General features: G+C 45.5%; 1 protein-coding gene across 5 annotated transcripts in view; it reads right to left on the bottom strand.

The window, feature by feature from the left end:
* Positions 1-19,335, bottom strand: part of COL15A1 (collagen type XV alpha 1 chain) — a 347,975-nt gene that overhangs the window by 191,811 nt on the left and 136,829 nt on the right. For all 5 annotated transcript variants that reach the window (XM_019509150.1, XM_019509145.1, XM_019509146.1 and 2 more), the window contains 3 exons: positions 7,005-7,079; positions 6,456-6,545; positions 1,181-1,307 (listed from right to left, as the gene is read on the bottom strand). In XM_019509150.1, coding sequence (XP_019364695.1) covers positions 1,181-1,307; positions 6,456-6,545; positions 7,005-7,079 — 292 coding nt within the window. The remainder of the gene's footprint in view (positions 1-1,180; positions 1,308-6,455; positions 6,546-7,004; positions 7,080-19,335) is intronic.

Here is a 19,335-nt window from a genome sequence, read left to right as displayed (position 1 = left end):
ACTCCCCCCCCCCCACATAGGGCCTGCCTATATGGTCCTTTGGGCTTCAGGCAAAGTTTGGGACTCCAAAACTGTCCCAATGGAGCTGATTACCCTGGCTGTTGCTTTTAATAGCAACAGCAGCAGAGGACTATTTTGGAGTCCTGACATCACAATGGTGCTGGATCATGGGCTCCACGAGGGTGGGGGGCCACTCCAGCACCCCTTCTAACCTGGCACCTAGGGCAGGTGCCTTTCTTACCACCTCCCCCTGCCCCATTTGCTACAGTGCCAGGTGCTGAAGAGTGGGGACTTGAAGGAAGAATAAAGCGCAAAAGGCCAAGTGCCAGAGAATGGATGTGTGGAGCACTACCAGATGCTGTTGGCAACTGGGACTCGCAGCTCACTTGTCCCACCCTACTTGCACTACTGCACTGTGCCCAAAACATGGTGAAGAGATCTGCAGGCTTCTACATTCAGGTGGGATGCGAGTCTCTATCCATAACCATTGTTATCACAGGCCAACTGTCTGAACAGGTTTGATAATTTCAAAAAAGAACTTGAGGAAAGCTGTGTTTTTGACACTGTGGGTGCATCCTGATGAGCTCACATGTGCAGGGGCATGCATTTCCTGCAGGACAAATAGCAGCAGCCCATATTTGTGCCATCGCTCTTTGTCCCCAGGTATGCTCCTGGACGCATGCTCTGGCACGTTGCAAAGTGACATGGGTGGGGTAGGGAAGACTGGGGGCCAGCACAGCTGAGCACAGCACTGAGCCTACCACTCAGGGTCTGGCCAGCAGCCAGTGTGGCTCTAGCCAGCCAGGCTCTGTTTCTGGTGGTGCACGCTGCTGCCATGTGTGCCATGCCATTTTTTTTAGTAGCAAGATCCCCTGGTGCCAAAAAGAACCTGCCAAAAAACCCCCGGTAAATGGCTGCACATGCATTGCATGCAATTTGCAGTGCCTCAGACAGATCTGAGGCACCACGAACCACACATGCATGCTGGTTGGAATGTGCCCCATGAAGTTCTCCATATCCAACACTGAGGAGAGACCCCATACCTGAGAAGATATTATTTTTCTTTATATTTCTAATAATGTTGGTAGCTCCCCAAATATGCAGGCTCTTCTATATACAGATAAAAGCATAGTCTGGTCCCTGGGAAAGCGTAGAACTAAAAATTGGTAATATACAGTGCCTTGTTTTTTGATTGTAGGTGCTACAGATGTTTCCTCTAATATATGATGTCCTGAGAAATCCATTTCTTCAGAATGAGGGGACACGGTTGGGGGTGGTTCCACTGGCTCAGCAGTTGTGTCATCAGGCTAAAAAAACAAAGTTGCCAATAACTTATTAACAAAAAGGTAAAGCAAACATATTTTATCATTCTTTCTGAGGAAGGGCTTACCACATAAGTGAAGCGCGAATCAATCAGCTTGTTCTACTTCAAAGAAAAGCAATCAGACATAGGCGACTGGTAGGGTGTGCACGTGCCCCCCTCCCCCGCGATGGGGCTGGTGCCCCCCCTGACAGCCAACATTGATACTGTCGGTAGGGCTGGTACCCCCTAACAGGGCCACTGCCATCGGTGGCTTCTGCGGGTGCCCCACCCCAGATTCAGCAGTCACTCATGCAATCAGAAATGCTACATTTAGGAAGTCCAACTAAAGACTTGACTTCCGTTCAAAGAGCAGCTTCTTAACATTGCTTCTGAATAATACGCACTTTTGATGTGTTACTTATTACTGCTAAAAGGAAGTTACTAATAAAACCTACAAGTATTAAGAAACAATATTTACACCCCGTCACATTTATGATTTTTTCTCCTTGATGATCACTTGTTTGAGGGGTTTTTTTCTTTTTTAAAATATCGAATAGGTCTTGCTTCTGTTTGGCAACAACTGTCTCTAATTTGGTCAAATGGGCTCACAAGCATAACTGAATGTTTTTTACAATGAGTAAGGAAGTAGGCAAGAAAGTCAGAGCTAAGTTTTCCTGAAAAGCTAACATAGTATTTTGAGACCACCACTATCAAAAGGATTCTTTTCATTTGATTTCAAATACCTGTGCTCTAAAGCAGAAAGCACTAAGTTATTGATGCATTCATTCCTTATCTAATTATTTCCTTTATAAATTATACATTTTTCCCCTGGCATTTCCTATTATTGTATTTCAAATGCTCTTAAAACCAACAGCCCAACATACCAACAAATGTAATCTATTGATCATAACTTTTTTTTAAATACCTAATATTTAAACATATTCATTACATCTTTCACAATAAATCACTTTGGCTAGGATAGGCTACTGTAAGCAGGTTTCCCTCACTTTATTCGGGTTCTGTATGTGCAAATTTGCTCTTATGCAATGACCTTTTTATACCAAAAATTTGTTATATGCAAGGTAAATTCACTCTTATGCGATCAGTGTGGTGGAAGCCTGAAGTCAGCTGCTTTGTGCAGTGCAGTGTGGAACTGATGCATACCAAAATACCATCTCCTGTGTGGATTTTTGCCCCTCGCTCGTTGATTGCAACGCGTGTTTCTGTAGTTGCCATCCCCATTACAATAGTGCCCTGTGCTTGTGTGTATTTTCTGCTGTTGGCGAGTACCAAAATTGTCTTGTAAATGTAGTAGAAATGGGCCTGGGGGTCAGTACAGTCAAGGTCTTGGAAAGTATCCTTATTTGTTACATTGTAAAGTGGGTTCCCCTTATGTGAATTTGAGTTATGTACTGTTTTCCAGGAACGCACGTACAGCATAAAGAGAGGATAACCTGTATTGACAAAAAAGCAGCAGTAGTACTTTGCACAAAGGTTAATAATAAACACCAGTGTACTGATTTGGAAGGAGGTGTGTAATATGAGCCCCAGGGACCAGTGGGCAACTCACTGGGCTGAAGTATTCCCTCTCTACACATGTACTGAGGAAATCTTCTCTCTGTGCTGGGGGAAAGAGACAGGGTCTGCCCTTTCAGTGGCATCCTCCCCATCCATGGAGCTCCTCCATTACATGGAACTGAAGGCATATGTGGTTACGGAGAACTGGGTGTGGAGGGGCTGAAGCAGTAGGCTGCCCAGCCTCATAGTACCATTCCCTAGAGATCTGACGACTTTTGTGCAAAAATTGAATCAGGAACCAATAAATTTTGGGGGCTGAATTGGCTACCTCTGTGGCTCTGATGGAGTTTCTTCTCCTCATTCCAGGAAAACTCTTAGGGTATGTCCAGACTTGTAGGCACATATGGTTTGTGGTGCCGCTAACTGCATGCGTTGCACGTTAAACCATGTGCGGTGCTGCTCATTTGCAACGCAGGGGCAAAATTTGCTACTGGGATATCCTGACAGCAAAAAAGCTCCAATAAAAAATGTGGGGCAAAGCATGTAAAAGTAGCATGTGCCCAGACAAACACAGAGATGGGGAAGGAGGTAGCCCAGAGCTGCCTGCTCCCGTCTCCACCTGCTGTGGAGCCTCCGCACTGGAGCAAACGGAGACAGGGAAGCACTAGCCCAGAACTGACAGCTCCCCCATCTCAAGGCACAGCTGGCTGGGGCACAGGGTACCTGAGCTTGAGGACTCCCCTGTCTCTACATATCTCAGCGTGGAGGCTCTGTACCAGAGCCTCCGTGCTGAGACAAGCAGAGACAGGGGAGCAGCCAGCCCAGGCAGGACTGCCTGCTGCCCTGTCTTGAGGTACCCTGCACCCCAGCCAGCTGCTCTTTGGTTGGCTGAAGCACAGTGTGCCTCAATGTGAGGGCTCCACACTGTGCAGAGACCAGGGATTAGGCAGCCTTAGGCTGCCTGCTCCCCCTCCTCAATATGCCACCCCCCTGGCTGGCTGGGATGCAGAGTGCCTCAGCATGGGGGTGTCCTGGTAGTGCTTGGGGGAACAGGGACTCTCCCATTGCCTGCTGCTCCCCCTCGGCCAGTTTACAGACGGCCACCAGATCCCCTCTCAGCCTTCTCTTGTGGAGGCTGAACAGGTGCAGGTCCCGCAGCTTCCCCTCATAGGGCGTGCCCTGCTGCCCCCTGATCATGCAAGTGACTCTCCTCTGGACCCTCTCAATGCTGGCCACATCCCTCCTGAAGTGTGGCGCCCAGAACTGGACGCAGTGCTCCAACTGCGGCCTGAGCAATGTCGCATAGAGGGGGAGGATCACCTCCTTGGACCTGCTCGTGATGCATCTGTGTTCTGTGATACTTCTTGCTCTGAACAGCAGCATGCTTTTTTCAAGAAACAATGGAATTCTGTAAATACATGTTTTTGCTACCTTTAATGTCACTCTTTAGATGCATCTATATGTGCACTTTAACGCGCATTAAAGTATCACTAAAAATCATAGGTGCCTATACATGTGCATCGAGGCTGCTCTGATGCTCTGTAATTAATCAAGTCTGCTGGAGCATAGTAATTACTATACTCCAGCAGACTCTAGTGGCATGTGTATCAGTGTCCCTGCACTGAAAAATGGCATTGGGGGTGCTTTAACTAAAGCTCATTCAATGAGCTTTAATTAAAGTGCTCCAGCCACCATTGTTTCCGTGTGGGGACACTGATGCATGTAACATTCTGGGAGCTTTAATTACAGCAGCTCTCAGAGTCACTCTAATTAAAGGCCCCCCACCTCCCGGAGCATGAGTATTAATGCCCCATGCTATTTACTTAACGTGCACTAAGACAGGCTAATGCCTATCTTCTTAGTACCTCACAATGGAGGTACTAAATTTAATGCACATTAACTAAAGTGTGTTTATGCAAATGTAGATACACCCTCCGAGACATACAAACTGAGACTTTCAAGTAGGGATCCACAGCGTCAAGAACACTCTTATCTGTTGTGGTGTTTCTGAGTTCTTTGCAACAGAACTGCTCTACTATCTTTCCGTAGTCAAAACACAAGTGAAAACTAATAGCTGACATTTGCTGAGAGGGTGCCTTGAGTCTAAAAAGGTTGAGAATCCCTTGACTATCCATTTTTTTCTCTCTTGGTCATTCACTGTGTTGAAAAATTATGTAAAAGCTGCTGAATGGAAATGTACTGAACTATTCCAAACAGGCCCATCTATTGTTACAGCTCAGTACAGTGCTGCTTAGCAAAACACAAACTAGACCATGCAGTGATAAGCTACTTTATTCAGCAGCTATGTTGCCAAGCAGGACCCTTGCCTTGCTTCATTCCAGCTCACCATGGGAATCTGCTTTGAACTGCTGATCTTTGTGAGTTTGCCTGGCAATTTGTAATAGAATTATGAGCACATAAACTCTCTCAGAAACGTCTATCAGTTACTCTATTGATTACAATAACGTCAGAAGTTCGGCTGTGTTTTGTTTAGTGCTTCCAAAGAAAAGGCACATTAAAAGTTGATGGGCATTCATACTGGAAGGCATACAGATCCACTGAATCACTGGCATTTAGACATTTCACATTTAGCAAAATCATTAAAGTTTTCTTAAAGGCCACATAACTTTCACAAATTGTCTATATGTGGGTGCTACCTTTTTGCAGGCTACTGACACAGCTGTAACACATTTTTAAAAGCATTCATGTGTCACCTAAGAGGGTACATTCACAAAAAAAACCTTACAATTTAAGAAGAGTGATAGTCTACAAACCACCAATGCTTACGATTATTTGGCTCAGGAAACTATGCAATGTAAAATATGGGGTTATTATCTCATATAAAGAGGCTAACTAGAACTTCACAGACTGCTCTTTGTTTCAAGTCAGGCTGTCAAAAATGACAAGCCATTACCCCAAAAAAGTGTACGCAAAATGGATCCAGAGCATAAAAATACTTCTTTTTTATGGTTTTAAAACAGTTACAACAAAACCCTCCTGAAGATGCATTCTTCATGTTTGCTTTGTTAGCATAATGTTACAAATCTGCAAGGAAAGCATCAAGACTGCAGTTCTAGAAAATATATCCAATTCAGTCCAGTCTCAGTTTTTTATACAATGTACAAAATGCTTTTAAAGCAGAAAGAAACAGAAACAAACATTCACATTTCTTGACATTCACTCATCTTATGGTGACTGAGTTGCAGACAGATTTAAATAAACGATACATAAATTAGAAGTGGCCTGATGAAGTTTGCAGTAATTTTGTTGGTAGGTGCTACAAAGAGGAACATATAGATGTGTCAGAGCATTATTATCATAACATAACATAGCCACATTTTTCAATAAAACTTGAGTTGTCACTTCCCTTTGTGTTGGTTCATGTTTAATTACAAGCTTCAAATCAACTTCAGGCCAACGCCAAAAATCATACAATACACTGGCCTTCTAGGAAGATACGGCATTGCTTTACCACCCATACCTTGAAATGGCATTTGGGCATCTGAGGTTTCTTGCCTAGTGCAATGTAGGTCCCAGAAGTGTGGTATTTCAAGGGGAAAAATGTCACAGTTTAGTGACTATTATAAGTGTAATATTATACCCAGAAGGTAAAGTTGAATTAATTGATCCTTACTGGAGGCTGAGATGATGCAATGGCTTCTTGTGTCTCAGGAACTCCTTCCTGTTCTTGAATGCTGCCATTGCCACTGGTATCTCCTGATGCCTACACAGAACAAATCATATCACACTTATCATTATCACTTATGAAAGTCCAGAGGTTAAAATGATACGGTCTGGTATGATGTAGCTCCTCAGATTCTCTTATATTTTACTTTTCACTTAGGCATAAGCAGGTGCAATTACAGTTACAAGTTTCTCTCTCAAATTTGGTCCCAAACTCATAAAATTAATGTATTGCACCGAACAGAGCATTTTATGGAAATTAATGTCACTGTTTAAACACACAAAAAAATTAGAAAACTAAAAATTCATGGATTCTGAGAATTCTGATTTACCAACAATTCCAACCATTTCAATGTATTTCAAAGAAAAGACATCACCATTTGTTTTGTAAAACATATTCTACTGACCTTAACATAGACCATATTCTACTGACCTTCCATAGACCTTAACAGCCTCAGTATAATAAGTTCACTGAAAATAGATAATGGAGAGCACTTACATATGGATCATCATCTTCACATTGGTCTTCAGTAGCCCTTGGGTCTGGTTTGATTGTTAGTTGTTGAACTGAGCCCTTTATGGGGGGAAAAACCCAACAAAAGCTATTCAAGGAAATGGTTTTTTTTCAAAGAAAAAGCAAGAAATCACTATAGGACATCTCCTTAGAACTAATGCCCTCTTCACTGCCTAGATTACTTGAACCATGTTTCAATATTCCAGTCAATGTACATATTCATTACAAAATGTCTTAGCTTATTATATAGATGCTCTTCTACTCTGGTAAGTTAGGTTATGCATTTTATGAAATGTTGGGCCTGTAAAATGCTGTCAGATCTTTGTAGACAGAATCTGCAATATAAATATAATAAGTGTTTAAGGCCATGCCTGGGGGCGGCAGGCAGGGTGGGGAGGGGGAGGAGAGGCAATTAGATGGGCTCAGAATAGAACTAAATTAAAGCAGAAAGAAAAAGCAAATGGATTTTAGGATCAAAAGACTCATAGGATTGGAAGGGACTTCAAGATTCACCTACTCTGACCCCTGCAGAAATGCAGGAAGTGCTATAACACAGTACAAAAAAATTTGATTCGGCCTCTCCTTGACAGTCTCCAATGAGAGAGATTCCGCAGCTTTCCTGGCAGCTTGTTCCATTGTTCTACTGTTTTAATGGTTAAGATGTTTTTCTTAAGATTTATTCCAAATATGTTCTGCTGCACCTTAAGCCCATTACTTGTGTCCTGACCTCTACAGCAAGAAAAGACAACCTTTCTTCTTTATGACAACCTTTCAAATATTGGGAAACTGCTCTCATAACTCCCCTTAATCTCCTTTTCCCCAATTTAAACATATGTAGTTCCTTCAACCTTCCTCATATGATTTGCTTCCCAATCCCTTTATCATTCTAACTGCTCACCTTTCGACCCCCTCCAGTTTCTCTACACCCTCCTTATAATGTGTTGTCCTGGACTAGGCACAATACTCTAGTTGAGGCCTAACAAGTACCGAGCAGAATGATACCATCACCCCCCATGTCTTGCATATACTGCTTATGTTAATGCAACACGAAACTGAATTTTGTTTTTTTGTTCCTGCATCAGCTTTCTGACTCATACTAAATTAATGATCCACCATAACTTCCAGATTCTTCTCAGTTGCATAACTGCCAATCCAGTTATCCCCGATTACTTTCTTGGTCTTACAATTTGCATTTCTCTATCAAATGTTAATATTACACATATATATTAAATATGATAGGTGAAGTGCTAAATACTTGCCTGTGTTTCTAGGGTATGCTGGAGAGACAGAATTATTTAATGTAAGATATTTATAGCCTGCTTCTTTGATTGCAGAGAACCAAGAGTTTTATAAAGTAAACCCAGAAAGTGTTCTTTGTTTTGAAAGTTCTGTAATTAGTAGAGGCACAATGAGCTCCACATTCATAGCATTTCACTGATAGTGAAATTAATTAGTCTGCAGAAGAGCTGCAAACTTCAACATTGCTAATATGCAGTTAACAAAGAATAATAAATGCAACAATACAAGTTTGGAGACATTTATCTCTGTTCAGTAATTGAAAACAGTAAATGGTATCATTCCATGCAAATACTACATTAGTGGGGTTCACTGGCAGCTGCCTCAGTGTGCTGGGCAAATAGTAGCAGGGGAAGGCTACAGCAGTTACCCAGATCCAGGTGCCATCCATGGTAAGTAGGGACAGGGGGGTGGGGGGTTGTGTGAGGGAGACGAGGGGTGTTAAGGGGACTGTGTGGGGGTGGGGGGGAATGCTTGGCGGGGGGTGGGTCCCCTGCCCACCTCCCGCATTGCACATAGTCCCCCCACAGCAGCAGCGGCCACAGGACAATCAGGGCCTGCTACTGGCAGAGCCCCCTACAGTGCAGTGCGGCGCCAGCCACCCCAGACCCAGTGCCGCTAGTGCCACATGGTGTGGGCCTGGCCCAGGGCCATGCACCTTTGGGCAGGACTGGGCTGCTCTTGCTGTCACCTGCGGTCCTGGCACTGTACGCAGGGGCCATGCATTGGACCAGGTCAGGTCCTGCTTCCATGGAGTCGGCCTGTGGGGCACTTGGAGGTAGGACCCAGCCTGGCCCAAGGCCCAGACAGGAGCCGCAGGTGGTGGCAGGAGCTGTCCCGGTACTGTTCAAAGCCGCACACTAGCAGGCCAGGCCAGGTCCATTTGCCATGTGTAGACCCCAGGTCAGGTGTTGCTGCACCACCATGGGGCTGTGCCTGCAGTGAGCCATGGCCCCAACAGCCCAGCTGGCTGCTGCTGCCAGCGCTGGGGGCTATGCGCCACAGAGGGTGGGGGGGGCACATAGCCCTCAGCACTGCCCCCCTGACCCCTTCCCACAACCTCCACACTCCCCCCCACAAATCCCATAGACTCCCCACATACCCCATGTCCCCCCACATACCTCACCTCCCATTTCCTACCCAAAGCACTGCCCCATCCCATCTCTCTCTCTCTCTTGCACATACCCCTGCTGCCACCTCCACCCCTTCCCACAGCCTATCACTCCCCCCAAGTGGTTCCTGGGACCAGGAGCTGCCCCCTCCCCTGTCTGGGGCTGCATGTCCCAGCACTGGTGTGGGCATGGTACAGGGCTGCAATGTGGCAGGTCCTGTCCCGTTTAGTGGCTGGGCATACAGGGTGTGAGATTTGTAGGTGGGATGTGTGATTAGTGAGGGTTGGGGGGGTTTGTGGGTGGGTGTAGGGTTTGTGGGGTTGAGGTTTGTGGGGGTGGGGTTGTGGAGGAGTTTGGGGGTGGGGAGACTGTGTGTAGGAGGGGAGGTCCTCTGCCCGCCCCTCCACATGGCACAGTGTGAAGCAGCATGCTGGAGCAGAAGGGGAATGGGGCCACCATAGAGACGCTCTGGCTGGGTGCCAGAGGGTCTCCCCTTGGAGGACCCAGCCTGCAGTTGCCACTGGGCATGCTCCAGGAGCATGCCTTGTGCCACTTCTTCTGGCATCTTTTTTTTTATATCAGGATTTACCAGTATCAAATTTAGAGCCCACACTGCAAATATGCAGTGTGGGGAATATTTTTTCATTCTTAGCATGCCTCTTGCGGCATCTCGAACTGCGTTGAGACACCACAGTAGGCATGTGCTTGCTCATCTGGATACGACCACTGCGTCCTTAAAAGTCTGGATCATTCTTAATTAATCCAGCTTCATGGTTTTCTCCTTTAAAAAACTATGTATTAGGTTTTGCAAAGCCAAAATCATTCTTGTTTTGCTTATCTTCAATTTCAGACCTAATTCTGTTGCTACTGCTGAACTCAGCTCTTTTTTCAAGTACCCTAGGGAATAACACCAAATAAATTTTTCTGCAGACCATTTACTTTTTAGTGTCATTAAGGCTTTGTTGTCAGAAAATTCTCAAATGAGCAATGGTTACTGTTGCTGTTTATTAAGTCAAAAGAGTTTATCCTAGGGAAGTGTGCCATCCCCAAACAACTTCATCCCTTCTTGACTCTCATACTTATTTATCTGAACTGCCAATTTCATTTTCATCACCCTGGGCCCTGAAATTTCTTGTCTGTCCACTTCTTCCTCATCTATCCATCATAACATCTGCAATACAGTCCAGGCATATCACTGCTTCACCACTACCTCAGCTGACTTTTTTCATCCACAATTTACTCTCCTTCTGCCTTGATTATTGCAAATCCCTTCTCTGAGGCTTCACCAAGATCCTGTTCTCTATTTCCACAGTGTGAAGAATACTGCTTCCATCTTTTCACACAGAGAAAAACAATCAAACAGTTCCTCTGGCCATCCTTTCATTTCAAGATAGTACTGCTACATGCAAACATAAACATTCAGGACCTTGTTCATTTTGGGAGAAGAGGACATGGAACAGAGATATGCAAAATCTGATGTCGGGGCTCCCCATGCATATCATAGTGATGTCTCAGTGCCACAGCCATGGGATGGAGCGGCCAGTTTGTGCTCCATGCAGTCTCCACCCAGTTTTCCTGCCAGACTCCCATCCCTCTTCTGAAACCAGTGCCCAGCCACCCAACAAATTACCCCTGGTTTATCTAGCTAGGTAGGTTCTATTCTTTAGTTCTTGCTAAGAAGCTCAGCTGTACTTAGACTGCCCCCATGCTCTTCTAAGCTACTTTATAAACTCCCTGTATACCTTCACCAGTACCCTATTCCCAGTGCCTCTAGCTATCCTGCCTCCTCCATACCTAGCCCTTGGGGATTCCTTCAGTTACCTGTTTCACACTCCCTGTCTCATGGTCACTTACCTTGATACTCACCCTACAGCTCTATGTGCCTCTTGTGTGGCCCTATATGTGGGGTGTTTTGTCCATGAATTGTGGGGCTGACAACATTACAGGAACATCTGCGATGATTGAAAAAGTGTCACAAGACACAGTCCAATTTCTACTAACTTCTGACTGCCCAGGACCTTGCACAATGCTTACAGATCTACAGGAAAAGTCTGAATCACAGGGAGGTGCAGATGATCCCCATGTCTTAGAGTGTGGAGCATGCACAGTCTGTGGGTATTAGGGCAAAGGCTCTTTGCAGAATGAGTGGCATATAACTGCACACCGTATTCCAGATGAGGTTAAGAGCCCTAGACAGGTCTGACCATCAGGTGAAGCTAACCAAATGTCCTACCCAGTGCTTCAAACTGCCTGGGACCATGCAGCACTGTCTACTTTTGAGGCAAGCAGCCATTATAGGCAGGCAATAGGATGCACATGGCTGGAATAGTATAGGCAGGCATAAAATAGAATAGGCAGGCAATAGTAGCACATGGCTGGAAGGGAGGGAGGGAACAATGGAGGCTCCCATGGGCCACAAAGCAAAGGCACTGCACTCCCACTCAGACACAAGATGGTGCTGCTCTGCTCCATCTGTCCATCAACACTTGCCATCTGCCTCACATCAACATCAGATATTCAATCAAGCTCATTGTTTCTTAGTTTTTTATGGAGGTCTCTATGTTATTTATGGACTTTATGGACAAGCATTTTAGCCCCCTTTTTATGGGCTGTCTATAACTTTACAGGCACTTGGCAAACCTGACCCAGATTCTTTTCAGCAACAGTACTGCCATCCAGTTATCTTTCACTTGGTATTTGTGGATTTGGATATTATTCCCTAGGTGTAGCACCTGCCATCTCTGAATTAAATCCAGGTGTCTGTAGCCTAGCACTCCAATATATCAAGATCCTATTGAATTCTTCACCTATTCTCCAAAGCATTTGCAGTCCTTCCCAATTTCATGTCATCTGCAAACCTGATCAGGAAGCTCTCTATTACAACATCCATATAATTAAAAAAACATTAAACAACACAGGACCCAGGATAGACTCCTGTGGAATCTCACCTGAAACAGCTTGCTATTCTGACATTGATCAATTTACACTTATTTTCCTTGTGGACACTGAGCCAGTTTTGTATCTACCGATTGGAATTCTATCCAAGCCACATATGTCCAGTTTACCCCTGAGAGTGCCATGTGGGAGTACTGTGTTTACTTGATCCCAAGATGAGGGGTTTTCCCCTCCATTTTACATGGGGAGAAAAGCCTCTCATCTTGGAATCAAGTAAAAGGCAGTAGAGGGGGGAATGGGGCAGATGGCTAATGTGGCTGTGGCTCTGGCCCCAACCAACTTCCACTTCTGCTACTGCCATCACTGCTACTGGGCCAGGCTGGAGCCATGCTCCATGTCCCAGGGTGGAGCAGGGATGGGTAAGTTGTGGGGAGTGGGGAAAACAGGTGGCAGGAGGCAAGGTACCGGACCACTCCCTCATTGGCTTCTCCCTCCACTGTCTCCCCAAGCATTTCCCCCTATCATTCCCAACCTACTGCCTCCTCTACCACCTTGCCCCTACTGCTCCCTTCACAGGTTTCCCCACTGCAGTGGTAGAGGGGGGGTTAATTTAAGATGATCTTCCAATAATTAGATTTTATACATGAAAAATTATAATAAATTTATAAATTTTCCATTTATAGAATCTAATGATTGAGGGATTGTCTTAAATTCAGGTAAATAAATGGTATATACAAAATTCAAGCCCAAATATCATATGTCCTCTGCATTCCCTTCTTCCACCCAACTTTGTCAAAGAAGGATATCACGTGGGTTTTGCATGATTTTGTTCTTAACAAATCTATGTTACAGGGAAGGATAATGGTGCCTTATTCTGATGCTGTGAAGCAATGGTGTTTGGTAGATGGCAATCTAACTAATGGAACTAAGAAGGGAGGGGACCAAAGTTGAGATGCAAGGTATATCTCAGCTCTACCAAAGGGTAGCCAGTACTGCAGAGCTGCAGAGGTAACTCATCGAGGACAGTGATGATGACCAGCTCAGCACGGGGTAGTGTGGGAGGCCAGCTAATTTTCCCCCAAGGTCTAGTTGCTACTGTTGTCTTCTCTGCTGAAGCCTGTCTGCAGACTTGAGCAGGAGTCCAACAAAGCATATGTTATTTTATATTAAATATTTGTATAATCTGTTGTCAGTGGTGCAAACACAGAACTGCAAGTATGTGGGTAAAGTTCAGGAAAGAACCATCATTTTCCTTTTTCTACCTGGAGGAACAGGCGCAGCCAAAACAGAACTCCAACATTCAGTCCGAAAAGAAGTTTGCAGGTATGATATAGAAGAAATCAAAATATTTGCTGAAATTCACGTAAAATAATGTGAAACAAATTTAGACTTACTACAACTAAATGCCAAAGCATAATGCAAAACTGCAGACTTCAGGAAACATGCCTTCAGATGCTGTCCATTATAACCTTCCATTCAACATACTGTTATGTATAAAGGTTGAAATCACCACCAGGTGACATAGTGCCTACAGTTTCTAACTTGCATACCTAAAACTCTTCATCATACCCAAAGTGCTCTAACTTTGTTCAATACCAGTATTTCCTGCCAAGTGAAGTGGACTCTGGGGGTGTGTCCAGAGAAGCACGATCCTGTGGTATGTGGTGCTGCAAATGTGTTTGCAGCACTACGTACCTCACAGTCTGGTGTTCTCCATGCTGCAAGGGCACACTGCCTGAGCATGCACTGCACTTGGTGGTGTTTCTGCAGGTTTTTTCTCCCCTGGATATCCCGGGGTCAAAAAAAATGCAGAACCCCCCCCCGAGCAACGCATACTTAGCCAATGCACACTGCTGAAAAGTGGAACTGGCCTGCCCAGAACCATGCTCCACTGCCAGCCAGGCTCCACATGGACCCCCAGACCCCAGGACCCCAGGTAAGGCTCCCCAACACCATCTGGGGTAACCTGTCACGCACTAAAGTGTGCAGGGCATGGGCATTCCCTGGGAACAAGAACTACTAGTCCCCAGGGAACCAAAGGTCCATGCACGTCTCGATGCAGCATGAAGGATCAAAAACACAATTTAACACAATTTTACCTATTGTTGAAATAACTGATTTGATCTTCTGAGAACTTGAGCATGTATTGGGCACATCTACATGTGCTATTAATATGATATAGGCTTACTGTGCAGTAAAATACTGTGTAGTAAGCCTTTCCCAGAACCATGTCTACACGTGCACCCTGTTGGGAACTAATCTGCTCCCAAAGGGAATAGCCCAGTACAGGGCTGTTCCTGCCCTGTTCTGTCCCCCTGCAGCAGCCAGGGGGAGCTCCAGGTTCCCTTGGGGTGCTAACCCATGGGCAGCCAGGGGACATAGTGGATGGTCCTGATGTGCATGGGGCCAGGAGAGCTGTGACAGCTGCAATGGCAGCTGTCTCCTGGCCCTGTGCACAGTGGAAAGGGTCCTGATGTGCATGAGTCTGGGCAACAGCTGCTGCTGCAGCTGGCAGAGATCTCCCAACCCTGTGTACATCAGGACACACAGCTGCCATGCCTAGCAGGGCTTCCCCACCCAGCAGGGATTTCCACTGACTTCAGTGGTATCTGGGATAGGCCAGTAAGCTTTTAAAGTATTACGCAAGACACTACTACTGAACAATCAACAGAACAGCTATTATTGTTAATATTATTATTATTACTACTAGTAGTAGTTATTATTGTAATTATTAGAATATTGCCTAGCCAAAATATGAATAATTAGGCATAAATTCACAGCCCAAATTGTGCGAGTAAGTGTACTAATCCTAACTGCAGTTTTGAAGAAAATGCATGTTTTGAAGAAAAATAGTGTCCTTCACATTGTAAATAATTTGTCCCAGAAGCTGGGATGTTCAAGTAATATAGACAAATGTATTTTCGTTATTGCATACCACATGTAACTCATAGCTTGCCAATACCAGTAGTTTAGGAAAGTGTTTCCTAATTTTCTGAAGCAAAAGCTTCATTAAGATTTGCAGTGTTAGGGTGATATTTTGTTCTTTCCTGGTCATCTAGAGGCATAAACGGAAATGACAATTTTTATCCGATCTGGCCACTGAAAGTGCTCCACAGTTGTGACCAAATAGAAGTGCACGGCTACAAGGCACTTTAAAAGGGTCTAATCCTATGAAAATCTGAACCCTTATTGCATGAAGGTTCAGATGAACATGCTCCAAAACAGAGCGGCTTCAGTAACTTGCGTCTGTGCTCACGGGCGACTTGTGCTGCCTTAGTCGGGGGGGCGTGCGACCAGTCCTGCCAACAGTGGGGGAGGTCCCCTGCAGCTGATCTCGCTGCTTGAGGGGGGTCCCCTCGCAGCTGATCGTGGAGTGGCTGCAATGATTGGCTGGCACTTGCAGGGGGGGCACCAGGACTCCTGCCTGCCCCTCTGCCCATCACCTAAGTGCTGAGCATGGCCGGTCAGGGGGGTGCATTGGCACTTTCGGGGGTGCACATGCACCCCCATGCACCCCCTATGTCTCGCCACTGTCTGTGCTGCCTCCCAGCCCCAGAGCTGTTTTCAGAATGAGAGAGGGGAAAGGGAGTGGAGGGAGTTCAGTCTAGGGTTTATTCAGCCAGCACTGGAGGGTGCACTGGTGTAGTGGAATCCCCCTGAGGTGGGGGGGCTCCAATACACCAACCCCATCCCCCAACACTGGCTGGGGAACCCCTAGAACAATTTCCCTCTGCGCCCTTTCCCTCCTCCCATTCAGAAAACAGCACCGGACTGGGAGGGGGAAGGGGTGTTGCTATGGGACAGCAGCTGCAGGTTAGCAGCCGCCCTAAACAGCAGCTGGATTCCTCAGCTCCCAGGACACAACCGTGAAGGTCTGTTGGATCCAGGGGATCATGGTAATAACTCCTGGGGCTTCCTACAAAGCACCATGAGTTACAGAGGTAAGCTGCTCTTCTGTCTGTGCCTTCGGTAGCCAATATTTGGCTGTTCACAGGGGTTTTTTGGCCCTTACACACCATAGGGAATTCTGTTTTGGGGCACATATCCCTGTACACATGGACAACAATGGGCAACTATACGCAGTACCAGCCATAATATGTATGTGCTTCCCTTGTAGATGCATAGCAGACTGAGACAGCTGAAAATGGAGGTGGCAAAACACACATCTACTAGACTTGGGCTCAGGAACAGAAACATACTCTGCCGCCATCCCCTTTTGTCACTACACCACTCTCCTGGGAAGCCAGAAGTCCTAGGCTCTATGCTCAGCCTCACCCGAGGTTTTAAAAGAGGGCTGCTCTCACTTCCCAACACAGCACGCTAACCATCAGAGGTCAGCCATTATCCAGTCCTTTCTTCGGAACTCCTTTTGAAGCTGAGCCACTAATGTAGCCAAGAGATTGAGCTCCTAGGCTAGGGACAGAACATTACACATAAACTGGCTTAAGTGATCAGAAACTGATTTAAACCTGTAACAGAACAGATGTTTGGTACACATAAACCAGTTTGAGAATGGCTGAAACTGGTTTGAGATAAACCTGACTGAATGCAGTATCAGACTTAACTGATTTGGCTCAAACCAGTTTATGCAATGTCTGTCCCAGACCCCTTGATGGTTTAAGATAAACGACACCCCCCCAGCATCCCAGCATGCTCTGGGGCTGGGTGGGGCTCTCTGCTCCACAGCAGAGCTGGCCCTTCCCCTCTGCTCTCTAATCAGAGCAGGGGCAGGGTGTGGCCAGACCCCTCTTCCCCGCTTCCCCTCTCCCCCTTCCCTCCACTGGCAAACCCTGGGGACTGCAGCTGCTGTTTGCCAGCCCCAGCCCTACCTCCCTGGCTTGCCTGCAAACAGGCAGGGAAAGAGTTAATCACTCCCTCTGTCCCCTCTCTCCCCGAATGCCAGGGCTTTAGCTGCAGTCCCTGTGGCTTGCACAGCGGTCCGGAGCAGGGGAGAGAAGCAAGCAAATCCATGTGCAGTTCCAAGCCCTGCTGCAGCTCTGAGCCCGGAGCTAAGATTTGCTGGGACAGACTGAGAGGTGGAAAGTGTTGGCAAAGATCTGACAATCATCAGTGATCACACATGCTGGAGATTTAGTTAAGAGAAGCTGCATCAAAGAATGTAGACAGCTACATTTACATTATAAAACAGAACATGTAAACAAAGCCTTTGAAAATGCCTGGCTGTAAGGATACACTCTGCCCTCAGGATTAGTAAGACTAACTCTTATCTTTCTGGTTTACATTTTAAGTTAAACTAAGTTGTGTATGCTGTGTTTTACTGGACTGTATCTTAGCTTAGGTGAAGATTTTTGGTAGTTCCCTGCTGTATGGTTTGCAAATTGCTTTATTCAATACCTTGCTTCAGAGAAAGGACTTTTTCCCCATCCCCTGTGTGCTAACCCTGGCTGGTGCCTGGCCATGCCTCCTCTGCTCCAGCAGGGAGGGGTGAGAGTCTTGGAGGGTGTCTCTCTTCCCTCATCTTCGGCAGTTGCTGGCAGGCCTGCTCTAGCACCCCATGGCTTCTGGCATGGGCCTGCATTTCCTGATTTAATACAGCATGTCTGTCCACCTTTTAATCACTTTAAGTTGCACAGCTTAGGCTAACCTGCAAAGAGTGATCCAATTCAGGCTTGGCCTTTTTGAATGGCTGTCCCTAGCTCTAGGCTCTTTCACTGCAAAGTGTGTTTTTCAGTCCTTTCATTGTTTTCATGGCTTTTCTCTTTCCAATTTATCCACATCCCTCTTGAAGCATTGCCACAATATTGGACACATTATTCCAATGTTTGCACAGTGCCAAATACAAAGGTAATATAATCTCTCCGCTTCCACTCAGTATTTCTCTGTATATACACACAAGGAACACATTAACTTTTTGACCACACGGATGTATGGGGAGGTCAGATTCAACTGATTACCGGTTGTGACCAAATCCAACTTAGATGGAGCAAAGTACAAGGGGAAGAACTTTTGCCCACGTTGCCCAGATGGGCCCATGCTAGAACCCAGGGCCCCCTGCCTTCCAGGCCAGTAGTCATCTTGCTGAACTGCACACTCCAGCTCTCTCTCCTCTACCTGACACAGGGGAAGCACTGGGGGCTGGACGGTGGGGCTCTGCAGGCCATATCTAGCCTGCAGACTGAATTTTTGATTTCCCTGTTCTACAGGCATCCAAAAATGGCCAATTAGATGACCAGAAAAGAATACAATGTCACTCTTGCTCAATTTATTGAAAAGAACATTAATCTTCCAAAAACTTAAAGTAAGTTAAGGCTATGTAAAACAAGACAGAAAACAGAACCTGATATTTTCATTTTGATTTGGCACTCAGTGAGCCTCTCAGGGTTTGGCAGCTCCGCTATTTTCATTGAGAAGCCTACTAGGTGACAGACAGTTACAAGCTTGTAACTTGTAGGAAGGGTTTTCAATCAATTTTATGAAGTTTGGAAGACTTGTACCAGTGATCTGATATATTCCATTTCTTTGAAGTACATTACAAGCTTCTGGTAATACATGAAGTTTGGGCATAGCTTACACTTGGCAATTATTTTTAACTGCATTTATGGTCATATAGTTCTCATGATCAGTCAGTTACTATGACTTAATATGCAATAAGCACATTCAGACAGTTATAGTTTAAAATAATGTTCCTATATTAAGCCATTCTTCGAAAAAGTTAACCAAACTGATGCTCTGAAATCACCCCCATTTAAAAACAGCCTATGAAAGTGTGCAGGATATGTGCACTGAGCCTACATCATCTTAGAACCAAGGTTTGAATCACTGCTGAACTTTGGTCCATGTTTTCAAAACAAATCTGCATTTAGAAAAACAGCTGCTTCAAACATTTGTAACATACCAATCCCAACTACCTACCCTCAGCAACTCTTTTTATATCCATATGATATGGGCCCAATGCCCTGTAAGAAGTTCCCTTAAAAATGAGAGCTCATGAGATTCAGAGCTGGAAGAATACTCTGCTATCTTGTTTTGCTTCAAGTGATCCACTCTGAACA

This window comes from Gavialis gangeticus, unplaced genomic scaffold (genome assembly GCF_001723915.1).
Source record: "Gavialis gangeticus isolate Ggan-Ray unplaced genomic scaffold, GavGan_comp1, whole genome shotgun sequence".
Lineage (NCBI taxonomy): Eukaryota > Metazoa > Chordata > Crocodylia > Gavialidae > Gavialis > Gavialis gangeticus.
The sequence above is the reverse complement of the archived record's forward strand: the minus strand, read 5'-3'. Positions and strand labels throughout refer to the sequence as shown.